The following is a 19,536-nucleotide window of genomic DNA, read 5'->3' on the forward strand; positions in this document are numbered from 1 at the left end:
ACTAATGTAATATATAAAGGAATCAACAATAACAAGGAGCTATATATAAAAATGCACATACTACTGTAGTATATAAAGAAATCAACAACAATCAGGAACTATATACAGTACTGTGCAAAAGTTTTAGACAGATGTGAAAAAATGCTTTCAGATATAAAAGTGTTTAGTTTATTTTTATCAATTAACAAAATGGAAAGTAAATCATCTGTGGATGTCGGCTGCCTCAAATCCTTCTGTTTCTTCATGTAGTCCCAGACAGACTCGATAATCTTGAGATCTGGACTCTGTGGGGGCCAAACCATCACTTACGAGACTCATTCTTTTTTATCCTGAAAATAGTTCCTAAATAAATTTGCAGCCAATCACAAGCCTCCCTGATGGTATGGCATGATGGATAAGTATCTGTTTGTATTTCTCAGCATTGAGGACACTATTGATCCTGGCCAAATCTCTAACTCCATTGGTAGAAATGCAGCCCCAGACTTGAAGGGAACCTCCACCATGCTTCATTGTTGCCTGCAGACACTCATTATTGTACCGCTCTCCAGCCCTACAGCAAACAAACTACCTCCTGGTACAGCCAAATATTTAAAGTTTTGACTCATCAGTTCAGAGCACCTGCTGCCATTTTTCTGTACCCCAGTTCCTATGTTTTCTTTCATAGTTGAGTCGCTTAGCCTTGTTCCCACCTCCGAAGTATGGCTTTTTAGCCGCAATTCTTTCATGAAGACCACTTCTGGCCCGACTTCTCTTGGACAGTAGATGGGGTCGCACTGGTTTCCAGCAGTTGCTGGACATCTTCCGATGTCGAAGGGAAGTAAGCATGATGTGTCTTTTATCTGCTACATTAAGTTTCCTTGGCCGACCACTATGTCTACGGTCCTCAATGTACACATCTTGAAACCCCAGCCTGCTTCGAAATCTTTACCCGGGAGAGGCCTTGCTGATCCAGTATAACTACCTTGTGTCTTTATGCTATGCTCAGCCTTGCCATGGTGTATGACCTGTGACATGAAAATGTCCTCACCCAGTTTAAAGCCTCGAAAGCTGGCCACAGACCTTACAACCATCGACTTTTGTCTTGTGATGGTTGTAAGGTAATTTAAAAAAACGTACGTTCATCTTGGACAGGCAGATCGTACTTGCGATAATCGCAAGTCCGCCCGCTGAGGGGCGGGCTTCCGATGACCGCAATGCTGCTTGCGCACACCGACCCGTGCGGCATTTATCTTACGAACATGCCACACACCCGCCGACAATCGTACGATTGTCGGAGGGTTTTCAAACATGTTCCTAAGATAAAAGTCGTTGCACGCCTTCTACACACCTTGCGATAATCGTACGATCGCGATTTCCCGCGATTATTGTACAATTATCGCAAGGTGTGTGGGCACCTTTACACAGCTGTTTCAGTTAATGACTGTTTCAACCTACATATGAAATTGACGATCATTAGCACCTGCTTGGTATGAATGGTTAATCATTCACCTGACTCTAATCCAAAAGAATCCCTGACTTTGTGCAAGTATAAGAATTCATGCTAGTTTGAAGACAAAGAGTAGTCACACCAAATATTGATTTGATCTAGATTTGTCTTCTGTTCACTCACTTTGCATTTTGTAAATTGATAAAAATAAACAACAAAAATATATATTTTTAAAAGCATTCTTCTGTACGGGATTTTTTCACATCTGCCTAAACCTTTTCCACAGTAGTGTGTGTGTTATATATATATATATATATATTTTATAAAAAACAGTCTATAATTCAGGCACCACAGCTGTAATACAGTTTTGAGCCGGCATTCTCACCTGAGCTAAGTGTATTTTATGTTTGGTTTTTTTTGCAAGTTTTTCAGGGGGTTTTGAGACTTGAGCATTTTTAGTTTAGCCAATGGAAAGCGAGTTACTATGAGGTGGAGATGATTTATTAGGTGCAAAATCATGTAAAAAACAAATGTGCATTTTTCAGGCGCTCACATTGATGTCTATGGTGACAAAAACACACGATTGTGACTGAAAAGAGCTTGTGTACTTTTTTTTTCAGATCTAAGCTATAAGCAACAGGCAACACAGCACAGCACTTTGGGAAACGTGACAAAATGTTCAGGTGGAAATGGGGGCTTGGCGACAATGTGCCTGCTTTTTTTTCTGAGAAGCTTCCATGCAGTACCCAGAACATTTATTTGGGTGTTCCAGTGACCATTCACTGATGACTAAGACAAGAGTCCACAAAGAATACCCGAGGTTCTTTTTAAAAACAGTATAGTGCTTCATGTATGTTCTGCCTACATAAGTACTAAATAAGAAAAGCCCTTCGTTTTAACTTTTTAATCATCTCCTCTTCACACTATGTACGTCTTCTATATGTCTTAAGGATAGTCATTGACAAGTAGATGCTTCCACCAGAATGGGTGTAAAGACTTCTGCATGTTGCTGGCAGTGGCCATAACCACTTCTCCTGCAACAGACTTAAGCAAGCTCTTTTAATGAATAACAGCAATCACCAGGATCACATTTGAAGGGCATGCAGGATCAGGCCTTGACAAAGAAGTACTACATGCACTTGAAACGTGACGTTAGCCACTGCTGTTAAACGTAACACAGAGAGCTGGCCTTCTCTCATACTATATTACAAGAGGCAACACCACTGCCCGTGCATCCCTGAAACCACAAGGTGAGAGGCATGTGTGCGGGATGGACATACCTTCTACATAGAATGAATCAGCACACACATGATTAACAACTTTCTTTTTTCATCTCAGTGGAAAAACTTTAGGATCAGCTACAGTGTCACAGTAATTTTCCAGTAAGTCTGAAAAGTGTCTGTTACAGTTTGCATATGTACTGAATATGAAGAGGAGTTTAAAGCTCAAACAAGCTCAGCAACTATACATCAGTACATGACTGCTGGTCATACACTTGCTATATTCACTGCACCATCTAGGGGCTAAATAGGACACATACAGCACATTTATGTTGGAAATCAGGAGATGCAGAATTTCATATATTTATGTACAACGAACATGAGGAGTGATTTTTTTATTATGTTGTACTCATTAAACCTGTGTGGGTTTCAAAAGCAAAGATGGACATACACTTGGCAATTTTGGAAGCCAGTGGGAAAAAAAATAACTGAACAGTCCAAAGCAATCTGCCACTCATGGTTGACACTATTTCTTGGTTTTTTGAAAATGCAAAAGAATTTCATTGCAAACAGCGTTAGGCCGGCATTGTTGTGGTTGCTATGTATTTCCTCCATGGTTTTGGTCATTTGGTGGCTCAGAACTGGGAATCCAAAAGATGATGGAAAGCTTTGAATATTGCCAAGTGTATGACTGTACAAGTGTTGATGTTTCTCTAAAGCAGAAGGCGATTCTAGGAGTTCTACAGATATGATGTCTGGGTTCAAAGCCTAAAAGAGAAGTAAAGCCAATCCTTTTATTTAGCTTTACTTGTCTTGTGGGTCTCAGCAGTACATTTACTAATGTGCTCTTGTGAGCCAAAGTCAGCAGATAGCAGGCTAAGTCAGCTGACCTCTGCAGAGCTGCACCACAGCCAGGAAGGTTCCCGACAATGTTGTTGGGATCCACCCCGGCTGCCTACGTGACAGCGGGCTCTGCCTCACTTATCACTTTTGAAGTACTTAATAGAAGTAAGTAAGATGTATCTTTCCAGGATTTTCCAAGTACTGAAACACTAAACAGGGACATTTTGGGAAAAAACTGACCCATTAAGGTAATAGATGACAGATTCTCTTTAAAAAAAAAAAAAAAAAAAAGAAGTTGTATGCTCACCATTGTCCTGCTTTAAAAGTAAATTCACTGTTTTCTACAGACAGCCGCACTCTTTTCACAGTAGCAGACTCACTGGTAATCCCGCAAACTTTTGCCGGGGAAATAACCTGCAAGATGAAGTAAGTGAATTGTTAATCATATTGTCTAGGACATAAAAGCCTAAGACATTAAAACACTCCATTAGTAAATCTGTGAAGAATGGCCATACCTGTGCACTTTAATCCTGACATGTAAAACTGAGGTGATAACCTTCGTAATACAATGACTGTGAGGTTCCTATTATAGTTATTGTACTCACTGGTATAACAAGATACATGGTAGGTAGGACAGATCTTTTATTTACCACAATACACAAAAATGTAATTCTTTGTGTCTTCATATATGCTAATTGTCTTCAAATTGTCCTCTTTGCGCTTTACTGAGATCTGTGAGGGACTAAATATTTTATATTAACAGATGGCCTTACATTTGACTCTAGAATACTTGGGTACACAGAGGAGTTAATGGCGGACTCAATGACTGCAAGGTGCCCAGGTCCTGTGGTTGCAAAACAAGCCCGAATCATCATCCCCCCATCACCATGCTTTAACTTTAACATGCTAACTGAGTCCTGCAGAGTTTAAAGGTGCCCATACACCTTTCGACCATTGCAAGACTTTTGTCTTGCGATGGTCGTAAGCTTATTAAAAGCTTGTACGATCTGCCCATCTTGGACGGGCAGATCGTACTTGCGATCATCGAAAGCCCGCCCCGCTGAGGGGCGGGCTTCCGATGACCGCAGTGAGGGGCGGGCTTACGAGCACTGCAAACGGGCAGTGTGCGCGTGCGCACACCGGCCTGTTCGACACTTGTCGAACAAGCAGGCCACTAACCATTCTCGGCGGGTTTTCAAGCCTGCTTGTTCGACGGAAGACGTGCGACCATACAGTAGGAATGGTCGCACGCCTTCCATACACTGTACGATTATCGTACGATCGCGGGATTTCCCGCGATTCTCGTACAAGAAATCGTACAGTGTATGGGCACCTTTAGATGTAACTTTTAGAGGTTTTTTTTGCAATTTCTCTGAGCGTTGCATTGTCTGACCTTGGGGTGAATTTGCTGGTCCTGCTCCTGGTGAGATTGGCCACTGTCTTGAATGTTTTCCCACTTGTGAATAATCTTCCTCACTATAAAAATGATGAACCTTAAATTGTTTGGAAATGGGATTCTAACCCTTCCCAGATTCATGAGCAGCAACATTAGCTTCTCTAAGATAATTGCTGATGTCTTGCCACCTTGGCATTGTATTAAACACATACCTGAATGTTCCAGGCCAGCAAACTTCTAAGGGCTAGTTCACACCATATGCAGTGCGTTCTGGTCCGATTCTGGCCGGAAAGCACTGCATCGCATTTTTTGCTGGGCTGGAGGGGGCCGCAATGCGATCGCCTGCAGGGGATCGCAAGGCACATTGTGTCTGCAGTGCGGTCCGATCAAAATGCCGCAAGCACTATTTTGATCGCACCGGGCCGCACTGCAGGCACAATGTGCCTTGTGATCCCGTGCGGGCGATCGCATTGCGGCCGGAGGGCGTGGCTACGGTGCCATTCACTTCAATGGCCCACCACGCCCCCTCCAGCCAGGCAAAAAAGTGAGCCGCCGCACTGCGAGGCACTGTGTTCCGGCTAGAATCTGAAAGGAACGCACTGCCTATGGTGTGAACTAACCCTAAAGGTGCCCATACACTGCTCGATTCTCGTACGAGAATCGGGCAAAATCCCGCGATCGTACGAGAATCGAGCAGTGTGAACTAAGACGTGCGACCGTTTCTACTGTACGGTCGCACGTCTTTTGTCGAGCCAACATGTTCGAAAACACGCCGAGAATCGTACGATTCTCGGCGGGTTTCTAGCCTGCTCGCCCGATAGCTGCGGAACGGGCCGGTGTGCGCATGCGCACACTGCCCGTTCTGCATTGCCGTCATCGGAAGCCCGCCCCTCAGCGGGGCGGGCTTTCGATGATCGCAAGTACGATCTGCCCGTCCAAGGTGGGCAGATCGTACGGGCTTTCAAGAAGCATACGGCCATCGCAAGACAAAAGTCTTGCGATGGTCGTAAGGTGTATGGGCACCTTTAAACTGGCTTTATTGAGGTGGTCACACTTGCTGATGATTAATTAATCAAGGACATTTGATTAGCAGCACCTGGCTGCTACTTAGCCTCTTAATTCCTATGGAAGCAGTAAGGGTCTACTTAGTTTTTCCACACATAACTTCCCCATTTTGGCTTTAGGTTTGTAAAATAAGGAATGACAAGGTGTAATATGGCATGTGTTGTTGTTCATCTGAAGTTGTACTGACCTAGTTTTAAAGACCTGCTAAGGACCAGATGATTTTTATTTTGCCCTGATACTTAAAACCATAGCAATGAAAGAGGGAGGGGGAGAGAGAGAAAGAGATTTGCATTTGTAAAGTGGGTACAATGGTGAGTCACCATTTTCCTCAATTCCGTGATGACTGTGCGTAAAAAAAAGTTAACATTTCTTTTTTTTTTAAAAGAGAAAAAAAAAAAATTATATATTTGATAGTGTCTCACCAGTCAGTCAAAAATTTCACCAGTCAGCATTACCGGACTATAGTCTTGCAATTTACAATTCGGGGACTGAGAGGAGATCAAAGGGAGTTCGTGTACTGAACTCCCTTTGATCTCCTGTCACAGAACCGTGCCGGTCAGACGAGCGGATTTTTCGAGATATATATATATATATATAGCAAGCTAGTACGTTGAGGCAGCTTTGGCACACTGCCCTAGTGTCATTGTTTTTTAATTTTTTTTCTTTTTTTTTTAACTTGATTGGTAGTGTACAATATGTACACTCCATTCAGGTCCCCTCACAGCTATGCAATGTACTGCCGTGCAGAGACCCACGTTGGCATCCATCGTTCTGCAAAAAAATAATGTAGCGTGCCTGTCTTGTTCTGCAGTGCAGCACACCGCCCATCTTACCCGTGTTGTGGTGTGAATGGGACATATGCTAAAGAATTGTTTCCTATGAGTCTTTGCGGGAATCTGGGTTGATCCGGTGCAGTAAAACACAGGTCACCACAGTATGTGTGATCAAGCCCTCTTAATTAAAAGAGCCAGTCGGATTTTTTAAAATTGATTATGTCCAGTAATCAATCTTAACTGGAAGCTCACAAAGCTCACATAATGGGAGTGAAAAAAAAATCTGTGCCACAGGGGATTATGGGAAGACACATAGCTAGAATAATTATAGTTGTAGTTACATTGATTGCTTACATATTCATTTAATGTATAGTAATCTCTATAACTTTCTAACTAACCATAGTATAAAAGTGAATGTTCTGTGTTATATAATATGGTCCAGACTTTGGCATCTTAGATCACTGGAGGTCCTGTTACAACGTGTTACGTTCTTTTGTTACACTTTGACTTGTGTATTGATTTGATTCTGTTTGGGAAACATAAATATCTGACATTAGCCATTATTACATGTAGTGGCGGTACTCATAACTAAAAGGGATATGTAATTGCATACAGCTGTGCTTGATTTGTGCTTTGTGCACAGTTTAGACCTGATGGTGATTGTTCCTGCAAGCTGAATGTTTTCACTCATGTGTGATGAAATCAGTGTGTTCTGTTGCGTGTTCCATATGCTGACAGTCCATGAAAGAAGACACACACTCAGCCATTCCCCTAACATAGAATACAAACACATTGACAAAACACCCACATGCTTTTCTGTTTTAGTATGATCATTCAATCTATTGTTTAATGGTCACCTTATTGTATACATGGCAGCACACTCAAGCAATATTCATGGCTTTATGGTTTCTTTTTGTGTGTTTATTATTTTTTTATATAACATCACATACCCACTTATCTGTGGAGCTTCTAGAGTACTCGATGTGTGTGTGTGTGTGTGTGTGTGTGTGTATATATACACAAAGACTGAAAGGAAACAATTCTTTACCATATGTCCCATTCACACCACAACACGGGTAAGATGGGCGGTGTGCTGCACTGCAGAACAAGACAGGCACGCTACATTATTTTTTTGCAGAACGATGGATGCCAACGTGGGTCTCTGCACGGCAGTACATTGCATAGCTGTGAGGGGACCTGAATGGAGTGTACATATTGTACACTACCAATCAAGTTAAAAAAAAAAGAAAAAAAATTAAAAAACAATGACACTAGGGCAGTGTGCCAAAGCTGCCTCAACGTACTAGCTTGTCTGCTTAAATGGAGCTTTTTAGCAGCCGGCCTAGTGTGAATGGGCCCTTAAAGTGTTTGTAAAGGCAAAAAGTCAAAATTTTAGAGTTGTCACTAAAGCAGGGGTGAGGGAAGTTCTTGCAACACGTGTTCTTGTAAGACCTTTCTATTATGGGAGTTCTGTAAACTTTAGAGAGATTTCCTATTGTGCCTCCAGCACAGGAAATGAAAGCAAGTCTCAGCAGTGGGACAGAAGCAGCAAAAAAAACCCCAAAAAATATACTCTCTAGAACTAGAAAAATAAAGTTGGCTTTGCATACACTTTAAATATGCTCTATAGGCTAAAACTCACCATCACCTGGTTTTACCAATCCTACAGCCCTAAAACAATAAGCAATCACAGAAGTTGTTTAACAGCCTACATTCATGAAGAGACTGCAGGCTTCATTCAGCTGTGGGCCTCATGATCGCTAAGATATTGGTCACATAACCTCTGCTAAAAGAGCTTGAATGGGGAGTAGGGTGACATTGCACAAGAGTCAGCAAATCAGTAGCAGTACCAGAAAACGGATTTTCACTTTTGTCTTTGACCATGTGACTTTAAGGACCTATCAGGCTTTCCGTACATATGAGAAAGAAGTTCAATGTATATTTTGGAGAATGATTTTATTCACAACCATGATTTTATTCACAGCCCTGGGTATGGCCCTTAGTAAGTTTGGATTTGACACCCCTGCTCTATATTATACAATGGAACCTGGGTTAGAAAATATGTTCATTTTGTTAATAATATGCTAAAGAACTAACTCTGCCCTAAACAGGTGCTGCAGTATTGCGTGGTTTCTGGCAAATTTAGTGGAATGCCAGCTTTCTATACTTCTCGGGAACTTGAGAAGAGAGATCTCCCTACCAAAATTTCCAGTTTTGGCCCAATACTATGATGGTGGATTTGACATAATCTAGAATAAACAGTAGCCAGGGATTACAGGTGTGAGAGCATGACAACTTGGTGAAGGCCTTTTGGCAGGGGGAGAGATCCAAACTACTGTGCGGAAATCTAAACAATGGAGTCTAACAAATACTCTGCAGGTAATTCAATATATTGCTACCCACACAAAAGCAAAAATGTTTGGGAGGAAATATAAAAAAGATAAAGTAAAAAAAAGGACAATGAAGCAAAGGCGTATGTTATGAACTATGAAGATGTCCACTCACCTCCTGCCTGAACTTGTTCGCTGTCCTCTCCAAGTGATCCGTCATCCTTTGTGATGTCATTTTCCTGCTATCATCAAATAAATCCACAGTCAGGAATTTAAATTAGTTCTTCGGTAATCAACAACAATCTCTGCATGTTTCCTTTTGTGGCAACTTAGAATTATTAAATAGCTGTCTCAGTTACAGTTTTATAGCACACCAGACCCACGAGCAGCAGAAACAATTCTGCTGTCAATACTGAACTACACGGTGTAGGGCTACTTACAAAAAGGACGGTGTTGTACAACAGAAACAAAATCTACTGTTTGAGAGTTCGATGAGCATCTCTATCCTAGAACAACAGAACTGCCATCACATCACTTTTCAAACAATATTTAATAGTGCTTGCAGACAGCTTACCCACCTATTCAGGGTACCAGAGCACAAAGCAGGAGCTCTCGACAGCAATGAGGCCAACTGACCAGTGAAAATTCCAGTAGTCCCTCTGAGCACTTGACAAGAGGTGGAAAATGCAACACACACACACACACACACACACACACACACACACACACATACACACTATATAAGCAGTTGATTTTTTATGTATTTATTTCTGTGCAAGCTTACAGCTGTAATGTATCAATTTTAAAGCTACACCTGCATTTGTTTAAGCTGGTTTCCCACCTTAGCGTATTGGAAACTCGCGTTTGCCGCGCGTTTCTTACTGTGCGGTTTTACAGCGATTTGCGGTAAAAGAAACGCGCGTCAAACGCGGGGGTATCCGGCTGTATCCTGATGGATACAGCGGGATACGGGCGTTAATACGCCCAAAAGAAACTCATGTGCTTCTTTGGGCGTACGGCGTTTTACCGAGCGATCGTACGCGCGGTAAAAACGCGCAGGTGAGAACCATGCCCATAGGCAAACATGGGTTTTCACCTGTTGCGCGTGGTAAAACGCTCAGGTGTGAACCGGGCCTTAAGGTGTGTTGGGTTAGTAGAATATAATGCCTCCTGCATATATTCCATGTTGTACAAAGAGAATAAACTGCCAGATTTCTTTATTTCTCTTGCAAAACATTCTCAAATTTAGTTAGGTACCAAACCAAACCAAAAACTGATCTGGAATTAATGCGATTAAATAATGGCATCTGCATACTGAGCTGCAAAATGCAATTTCAATTAAGAATTGTAATCTCCCCCCGCTAAGTACCACGGATTGCGAGCAAAAATGTGAAAGATGATTTTTAAAACAATTGCCTAAATGATGGCCGTGGAGTGGGACCATATCTATCTAAATCTGCATAGAGAACTGCTCGGCTATGAAAGTCTTGGACTGGTAACTATGCTGCTTATCTGAGATGGAGTATTAACTAAGGAACGTCTGTGCCATAGAGTTCTACAATTGCCAACAATATTTAATTAATACTTGGCATCTCTTTTTCTGGCAAACGCACAATGTTCATGCATGATCAGAAATCCTGGAGAAGTAGCCAAAAAACACACACAAACAAGAAACACTGTTCTGGAGAGACAATTTAATAACGCTATCTGGCAAAAAGGAGACTAGAACACCAGATACGACTTCATAATAAACTTTATAGCTTATGGGGGTTTTTTTATGATCTCTATTTAGAATCACTATTTATTGATGGCAATAATGTTAGGCAAATTGTACAAACATCACCCAAAAATACATAATTTGAGGTTATCTCCACTTGGTATTTCCTTGATTTCAAGAGATACCCCAGGCAAATAGTCCTGACATTTACACAACCCTGCACAAAGCACAGCCTGCCTGCTGACCTGACTTTTCTCTTCTATGGTTTTCAGTATAGACTAGTCACCTCCCTGCCCCCATCTGTAATTTGTAAGTGAAAGAGCTGCAGCAGCAGTCCACCCATCCGTCACTCTGCTCTTTCCTCCTGTCATAATGTTCACTGTCAGCAGATGTGCATGCAGCTTCCAGTTTTACCCCTCACGCCCCCAGTCTGAGGGCTGCTGTACCTGGGATTTCTTGAGGCTGTTACCAAGTAAAATTATGGAATTCACACAAACTGCATTATAAAAAAAAAACCCTAATAATAATATACTATTATTATTATTATTATTAATAATCAGGGCTTGAAAAATCCACTCGATGCGTAGCTTCCCGGCCAGCTGGGAGCTTTACATTCAAGCGATCGGGCGTCTCTGTATTAGCTGCCGGGAATGGCTTACCTTCCACATAATACATCTTCTTCCAAAAACTAAAAGGCACGGAATGGTTAGTTGCTATTCCCATAGCATATATTTTTCTGAATGTTATGTCTTCTCTGGTATTGAACCATCTGGACTGCAAAACCCTAGGTACTCCATAAGTCATTTTCATACTACTGGACATTCTCATAGCTGCCATTGCTTTTGAACTCTTGTCCAAATAGGAGACAAACTGACACCAAAGTCTGTATTTTGTTATTCTTAAGTGCACACTAGCATTCCTGAACTGACCCAAGACAAGGAAGTTGGAGGCCACTAGGTTACACGTTTGCAGAGTTAGCGGTTCCAAGAATACCACTCATAAATATCTGTTGAACATAATGCTGACCACAAATAAGTGATATGGAGGGGATTGCATTACATTCAACCAAACTTCAACTTTAAGTTAAACTTTAATGTGAACAATTTGGAATATCTACAACTAAAAGCTCAACTTGAGAGCAGACCCCCACCCCTTAGCTTCACTTTCACCAAGGGCCCGACTTCTAGGCTAAGCCTTCTTCTATGGCCTTCCATCTATGGCCACTAAACAAGTGTGTGTGTGTGTAGTGTGTGTGTGTGTGTGTGTGTGTGTGTGTGTGTGTGTGTGTGTGTGTGTGTGTGTGTGTGTGTGTGTGTGTTTATTGGGGAAGTCAGGGAAATGACAGAGGCTGACATACAAGACCTTTTCTAGCCAACAAAGGTAACAGTGGACATGCTGTGCTGTTTACTCTTGGTTACTTTGTGGAAAAGGGGAGGGTGGGGGGTTAGTTTCAAAAGCTGACAGGTTTACTTTAAATGCCCTAATTACAATCAGCTGAAACCTGATTGGCTACTACGGGTTACTGCGCTTCGCCTGAATGACCCCAATTGTCTTGTAATCAGGCTACATCAAGCCCTCAACTATAGACAGCACTACACGGGAAATTGGTCAGGAGATGATTACAGCACATGTTGAAGTAGCTCAAGAGAGAGTACTCTTCAATCACATTATTCCTCCTTGGCACAAATAATGAAATGGCCATTTGCTTGTCACAGAATGAGTTACTGTGTTGAATTTACAGGACTGCTCACAGAACTGGCTGTTCCCAGCTGTAATTCAGAATATCCAGCAATTAGTAAACCGGCACCAATGATTATGAGCATTAGTTACAGATTAGAAATGCAGCACACCTTCTAATTTACAACCTACAGAATGCTAGCGCTTCACTTTAGAGTAACACCGCCATTCAGCTCGGAGATGATTAACAATCAGCAACCACGGCATGATTCACTAATAACGCCGCCTGCTTTTCTTTTACACGATTCCCACAGCTAAATCAGAATCAAAGCAAGAGCCACATTTCACTCATTCACATTTTTTAGCAAAACTGGAGAGTGTTCTGTAATCAAAAGATAAATCTGATAAACTTCAACATGGTGTAATAAATCTAGTGGGATAGGTTTACAATGGAAGACAAAAGAAAAAAAATGACGAACTGTTTCTGCAAATGCTGAGGGCTAGTTCACACCCACCAAATTCAGGCCGGAACGCACTGGATCGCAATACGCACGGCTCACTTTGCTTTGGGGCGGGAGGCGGCATGGTGGTGCATTGATCTCAATGGCACCGCAGCCACGTCCTCCGGCCGCAGTGCGGTCAGCCGCACGGGAACGCATGGTACATTAGTACCTGCTTTCAGGTCCGGTGCAGTCAGAAAAAAATAGTGCAAGCACGCGCTATTTTTTCTGACTGCATCGGACCGGAACTCCGTTGCCGCTGGCGATCCCGAGCTCCGCTGTGCCGGACAAACTACAGTGTAGCCAAGCTGCGGTGCGAAGTGGAAGGTTGGGTTTTTTTTCCCTTTGCTTCACATCGCTTCGCCTGCAGTGTGTCACAGCCTTTAGAGGGAACAGGAGGGAAGTCTTTCTTAATGACACACCTTCCCTCATGAGAGTGACAGTGGCAGTTCAAATCAGAACATGTAAATCCTGTTTTTTAGCAATTTTCTTAATTTTAACGGTGAAATAACTGTTGCACTTTGCTATAGCGGTGCTTTGTAATATTGTTAATGGGTGGTTTGGCAGATTAAACTACGATCCTGTCAGGAGGATTGCAGATTATCACAAAGGATGTCATTGTGCAGCTCAGAATACATTCCCCACATTTCCGTCATCAATTGATCACTCATATAACTTATCTCAGCCTTTCACAGCTGTTACGTGAGATAAGTTTTCTTTTCGCAGGTTATTAAACAGCCTCTGTGCAGACGAGAAAAACAAAGAGATCTGCTGAGTAAAGTTAACTCGTGATAAAGCTAGTTTTATCACAGTTTATTAAACGTACACCTTAATCAGCATTTGAGAAAGCTTTTCACTTTAACCCCTTGCTGTCTGGCCAACTGAAAATAAACGGCCAGACAGCGGACGCTTAACAGCCGGTGATGGCTGTTTACATATAAACGTTTGGCGGCTATAGAGACACGCAAACGCTTGTATGTTACGTGGGAGTGTTGTCCTCATCCCACCATTGGCTATCTCCGGCTCCACTGTCCACCATGCAAGCTCGGGACTGGCACGGCTGGCCTGTACTCTTAGGCCCCGTTCCCACTGCGCGATATGCAAATCGCGCGTTTGTCGCGCGATTTGCATATTGCGCGATATAGCAAGATTTGCCGCGCGATATCGCGTTCAAGCTTGCATTGAGCAAGCTTGAATCGCGGCTAAATCCGCTCCAAAAAGGGTCCTGCTGTAGCGACACACGACCCGCAACAGCAGGACCCTTAGCCCCATTGAAATGCATTGGAGCGCGATATGGCGGGAATTACCGCGTGATAAATCGCTCAATGAGAACGGGGCTTAAGACTGGAGGGAGATCGGCACAGTCCCAGCGGCTGATCTCTGCCCCAATCACTGGACCCAGAAGTGATGTGCATTACATCACTTCCAGTGTCACAATCATTTCTCTCCGTCATTACTGCTTCATCAGCTACCACATAGGGGGCGTCTTAGCCCCATCTGCGATAGCAATAAAGTTATGTAAAAAATAAACATACAAAAAAATGTTTTACATTTTTTTATAAAGTCCCCCGCCCCCACGTACATGTGAATACAAACATGCATCAGGTGTGCCTACATGTGGAAAACGATTCCGCCACACGTTACAAATCACCGCAGCTGCGGAGTGAGAGCAATAGTTCTAGGGCTATCAATCACTAAACGGATGAGCAGTAAAAGCTTATACTGTAAAGCGTTGCCTATGGCCAATTTTGGGTATGGTAGTTTTCGGAGATTTGCTGGCACAGGCAATTTTAAGGCTTGACATGTTTCCTGATGCCACCCCATCTTTTATACCAAAAAATGTATGTTTCATAACACAACACAGGGAAACGTTTTTTTCCCCAACTTTTTTTATACAGTTGAAAATAAAACACCAGAAATACCCCTTTCTTTTGGTGTTAATTAATTTCGGTACAGTGTTGCATGACGCAACGTCAAAGTTCTGCAGCACTGAATACTAGTACTTGAGGGGGGGGCCCCAGAGAGCGCTGGTCCTGCCCCCCCCCCCATTGGCGGATGCATAGTCGCATGGGCCTACAAGTTTGTGAAGGGGGCGGGTTGGGTGCGGTCAGAGGGTATGGTGGTCAGGGCCGAGGTAAAATCTTGCACCAGGGCCCTTTGTTCCTTAGGTGCTACTAGATCCTCAGGTGCTACTGAGCAGTTGGTCACATGATCTTTGTTCTGATCCAGCTTTAGAATATATGTGCATATATAAAAGAAGTGATATATAGATCTGTCTGCTGGTCTGAATACATCATTGGAGGACATCTGTGAGTGATTGGAGCTGAGGGGCCCCTCCCCTTGTTAAGAAGGGATTTGCCTGATTTGACCTTTTGTTGGGATCTATCAATAAGGTGAGCACCACTATATCTGGTGTGGTGCATTTGGTGAAGGAACAAGAAATATTCATCACTATTGCTATATATGGACATTTTCACAGTTTTGAACATTTATAGACTTCACACCTGATCCATTTTTTTTTATTTACTGAGTCACTGATTACTGTTTTTTTTGTATTGCTCATTGTTGTAGCTCGGCACATTTAAATCTTCAATGTTTTGCTCAGCCTTTATCAGTTTAACAATGTGAGCACAGATATTGCTGCCACAGGAGAAGGGAGACTGAGCAGGGAGCTCACACACAGCAGGGATGTGAGAAAAAAGGGAGGGGGAAAGCAGGTGGGGGGCAGTACAACAAGCCATTCAACACTTCTGGAAGTGTCGGATCCTTAGAAATCTTTAAGCCCCATTTGAGTTTGGAGCAGTCTTGCGAATTTTTGTGAACAGATACATGCAGCGATTCCCTGCAGATGAACGCCCCTAGATACAAACCGTCTGCGTTCAGCCGCAGGTAATCACTGCATATCTGATTACATGCGAAAGGCCATGAGAGACTGCAGGCGCTGTCAGGTTTCATTACATTGTATAGCACTTCCCATCTGCAGGGGTTCACATGAGTCTCACGGAGGAATTAATGAGACTGTCCCAAAAGTAAGTATGAATGGGGACTTATTGTTTAGAAAAAAATTATAATTAAAAAATAATTGAAAAAACAAAAGAATTGTTTTGGAAAACAGACTAGTAAAGATGCGAGTACACATAATAAACAAAACCCCAAGTGTTTAAAAGTAAAGGTTATGTGTAGTTACATGGTCTCTTTAATGTATCAGTTGGTACGTATATTTCCATGTATAATTGGTGTATTTATCAATTATCAAGTGTTGCGTTAACACTTAATTGTGGTGAAGTTCAAGAGGACATAATGTGTTATATATGAATTCCTGTTGCATGTAGAGAGATATGAAACACTGCCTGGAATGCAGAGGTGTGTGCGTGTGCATACATTTCCTTCAAAGGGGGTGATTTATGAAAACTGGTTTGCTTTAGACATAGGTGGATCCCTACGCCAGATATTCCTCTCAGACTGTTTTGATTTTTGTTTCTGCTGATGGGGGATAAATTGGCAAGAAGAGGTGGATAGATATGTTCTGTTTTACAGAACTATTATATATTGTGTGTATGGCTTCTAGTGATCCCCTCCTACTACTTGACTATGCTAATGTGGAAGAATCTGAAATGCAAGTATATGCTGTACTGATTGTGCATCGTGTGCTATTTTAATTGTTTTATTCTACCTTGGAAAATTAATAAAATACTTTGAAAGAGAAAACTGGTTGTGTAGGCCACATCATCCAGTTAGGTGTTTGCTACCTGTTCTTTTATAATAAGCCACCAATCAGTTACAAGCATTTGATTAGGGAATGTCGATACAGAACACTTCTGTTCCATATAAATTGGAGGTATGTGTTTGAAATAACAAATCTGCAAAGGATGCTCGGACCTCATAGCAAATAAAAGATGACATTCTTGTTTATATTTAAAGTTGAAGTCCAGGCTGGAGAATATATTGCCATTGCAGTGGGTTACCCTCTGTACTGCAAGGGTTAAAGTGACACTAAACTCAGGAGTTAAATCTTAAAAATGCATTCAAGTACCGTAACTATTAACAAAATATACCTTCTTTGTGTATCACTCAGCTGTAGATTCTCAAATCATCTCTGAATTGGTGCTGACACTGTCCTTCCTTCTGGAGGGTGGCTACTTTTGTTCCCCATGGTCCCTGTGTGTGTTGTAAAGTAGCCACTGCTCCAAGCTCGTTCTCGTGATGGACTGCAATCTCAATACAACAAAATGTGAGATGATGATCTATCGGGGAGTGATCTTGGACCGGTGGTTACTTTATAACACAGCAATTTCTTCTAGAACCCATTCATACTAGTCCCTACAGTGAAATGTTGCATTTCAGCAGACAGACTAGTGCATTGTGACAGCTCCAGTAGTGTATATTGTATCAATGTGACCTGCAGTGGGATCCATTGCACTGCAATAATATGCACACCGCCCACTGCATTGTAGTGTAAATGGGAAACATAGAAAACAACTGTTTTCTATAGGTCCTAGAGGTGACCTGTGTTGATCCGGTGAGGCACACTATGTGTAATCAGGCCCTTATTTATCATCCCCTAGACAAAACGAGCAGTAGTGCAGAGGGGGACTACACTGCAAGGATAACTTTGCCTTCATCTTTAACCACATACCTATCTTGTTCCTGTCCATAGTTTGGTGGGCCATTATTTTTTCTCATCTTGTTCTGGGTCACTGGTGACCATAGCAATGCCTCTTCTTTCTGATAACCTACAGCTTTCTCATGTGAGTGCAGCAATGAATCCAGCTCTGCAGGTCATCAATAGGATTAGTGTGTGTACATTTAGTGATATAAAAAAAAAGAAATCTTCAAATGCTAGAATTATTATCCCCACATCACTCTGGATATAATGTCTACAGGTACCCTAATACAACAGTATTTTGGGCTCCTTCCTATCATGATCATTGCTGAAAGTCAAGATCCCAACAACAAAAAATTCTATTTTTCTATAACAAGAATGAATGTCATGGCTTCCTTTGTCAAATAGTATTTTAGCGTATTATGTGCAGTCAATTACAACTAACCTTTAGTCCAGGCTTGTCAGTCTTGAAAGGTCACAAATTAATCATGTTCACCACAGATCACGCTGACAAGAAGTACCTAAAATATGAGCAAAATGGAAAAGTTACTGAACAAGAAGTGTCTTCCAATACCCTATAACCAATTATAATGAAATGTTCATTTAAGTGTTGAAAGTGCCGATCAGATTCTACCAGCATAGAAGTGTCAGCTCAACGCTACAAAGCAAATATGGCTCAAGTAAATGGCCACTTCTCTTCCAGTCACTCCCTTGATTTTGTATGGAAAAGGTCATAGGGCTCATTTTTGTCTAGGTTCAAAAATAATAAAGTTATGCTCACCCTCATCCAAGCTGGTTTGCACTTAGAAAACTGCAGTGGTGGGGAAGGGACCAGTCTAAGAGCAAGCCATCTTGGAGAATCGGGTAAGTATAACTTTGTTAATTTGTAGACAAAAACAAGCACATGACCCTTGCAGTGCGGGGTAGACCCACTACAAGGTTCAAGAATACTTTTCTGTTCTGCTTTAGACCCCTTTCACACGTGCTGATCACAAGGTTTTCACACGGATCCTCTCCTGATCACAGCAGTACGGAGCGGATGTCACCGACTGTGACATCCATGTCCGTACAGTTTTTTCCTACACCTTGCGATGGAGAAAAAAAACAGAAGCTGCCGAACATAGACGAATGTTGGTCTAGGGGGAATCTGACATGTGTCTGTTTACATCAGATTACCCCCGATCCAGCACGACGAAATGGATCTCTGATCTGTCTGTTACTAAGGACTCGGCTAGAGACAGGGGGATAACCAGGTGTAAACGAACGCTCATTCGTTTACACACGGCTGCCTTTAGACTTGCATTAGGCATCCAATCAGGTTGCCTGAAAAACTGACAGGTGGACCCGATTGGACCGGCCATGTGAAAGGGGCCTTAAAGATGCACCTACGACTTTACAACCTAATGAGCCACCGGACACCAGAAATGCATAGACTGGCCAATAAAGACTAAAGCCCTGTAGATTGCGGTTTTTGTAGTCCATTTTGTGCAGCTGGAAGGGAGCATGCGGGAGCATGGAATAAGGTTAGTAGAAGGCTGGATTCACACAACGACCATTGCCTTTAGTTTGCATTGATGCACACTAAATGCACTTGAACTTAATTGCACAAATTGATTTGCGTTGACATCCTTTGTTTTAACGTATTGCATTGATGTGGAGGTTTTTTCATTCACAACAGGAATCAAACTTTAATTTTTTTTTCTATTGTCTTAGCTGACCTTAACAAACCCCAGCAAATCATGAATTGATTGGGAGGAGGTTGACGCCACCCGCAGCCCTTTGCATGGAATCGGACATGCAGCCATTACCTTCAGATGATCGTTACTTGGTGCAAGCAGTTTGAATCCAGGGCAATCATCTGTAGGTAACCACTGCATGTCTAAATATATGCAAATGGCGCTGTTAGCTGCCATTGCTTTGTATAACGCTGCCCAAAGCCATTTGCATGTAATCATTTTGTATAGTCATGCTGCGATCACCAAGAGA

General features: G+C 42.2%; 1 protein-coding gene and 1 long non-coding RNA gene across 2 annotated transcripts in view; one reads left to right on the top strand and one right to left on the bottom strand.

Annotated features, from left to right (window-relative positions):
• Positions 1-9,739, bottom strand: part of OXNAD1 (oxidoreductase NAD binding domain containing 1) — a 56,965-nt gene extending 47,226 nt beyond the window's left edge. Inside the window, exons 1-3 of the mRNA XM_018576404.1 lie at positions 9,632-9,739; positions 9,229-9,295; positions 3,797-3,903 (exon numbers count right to left, since the gene is read on the bottom strand). Of these exons, the coding sequence (XP_018431906.1) occupies positions 3,797-3,903; positions 9,229-9,288 (167 nt within the window). The 5' untranslated portion in view covers positions 9,289-9,295; positions 9,632-9,739. The remainder of the gene's footprint in view (positions 1-3,796; positions 3,904-9,228; positions 9,296-9,631) is intronic.
• Positions 6,057-19,536, top strand: part of LOC108804590 — a 28,922-nt gene continuing 15,442 nt past the window's right edge. Inside the window, exons 1-2 of the long non-coding RNA XR_001942369.1 lie at positions 6,057-6,069; positions 18,002-18,067. This is a non-coding gene — a long non-coding RNA (uncharacterized LOC108804590). The remainder of the gene's footprint in view (positions 6,070-18,001; positions 18,068-19,536) is intronic.

Source organism: Nanorana parkeri, unplaced genomic scaffold, assembly GCF_000935625.1.
Source record: "Nanorana parkeri isolate BGI_ZX_2015 unplaced genomic scaffold, ASM93562v1 scaffold4, whole genome shotgun sequence".
Taxonomy (NCBI): domain Eukaryota; kingdom Metazoa; phylum Chordata; class Amphibia; order Anura; family Dicroglossidae; genus Nanorana; species Nanorana parkeri.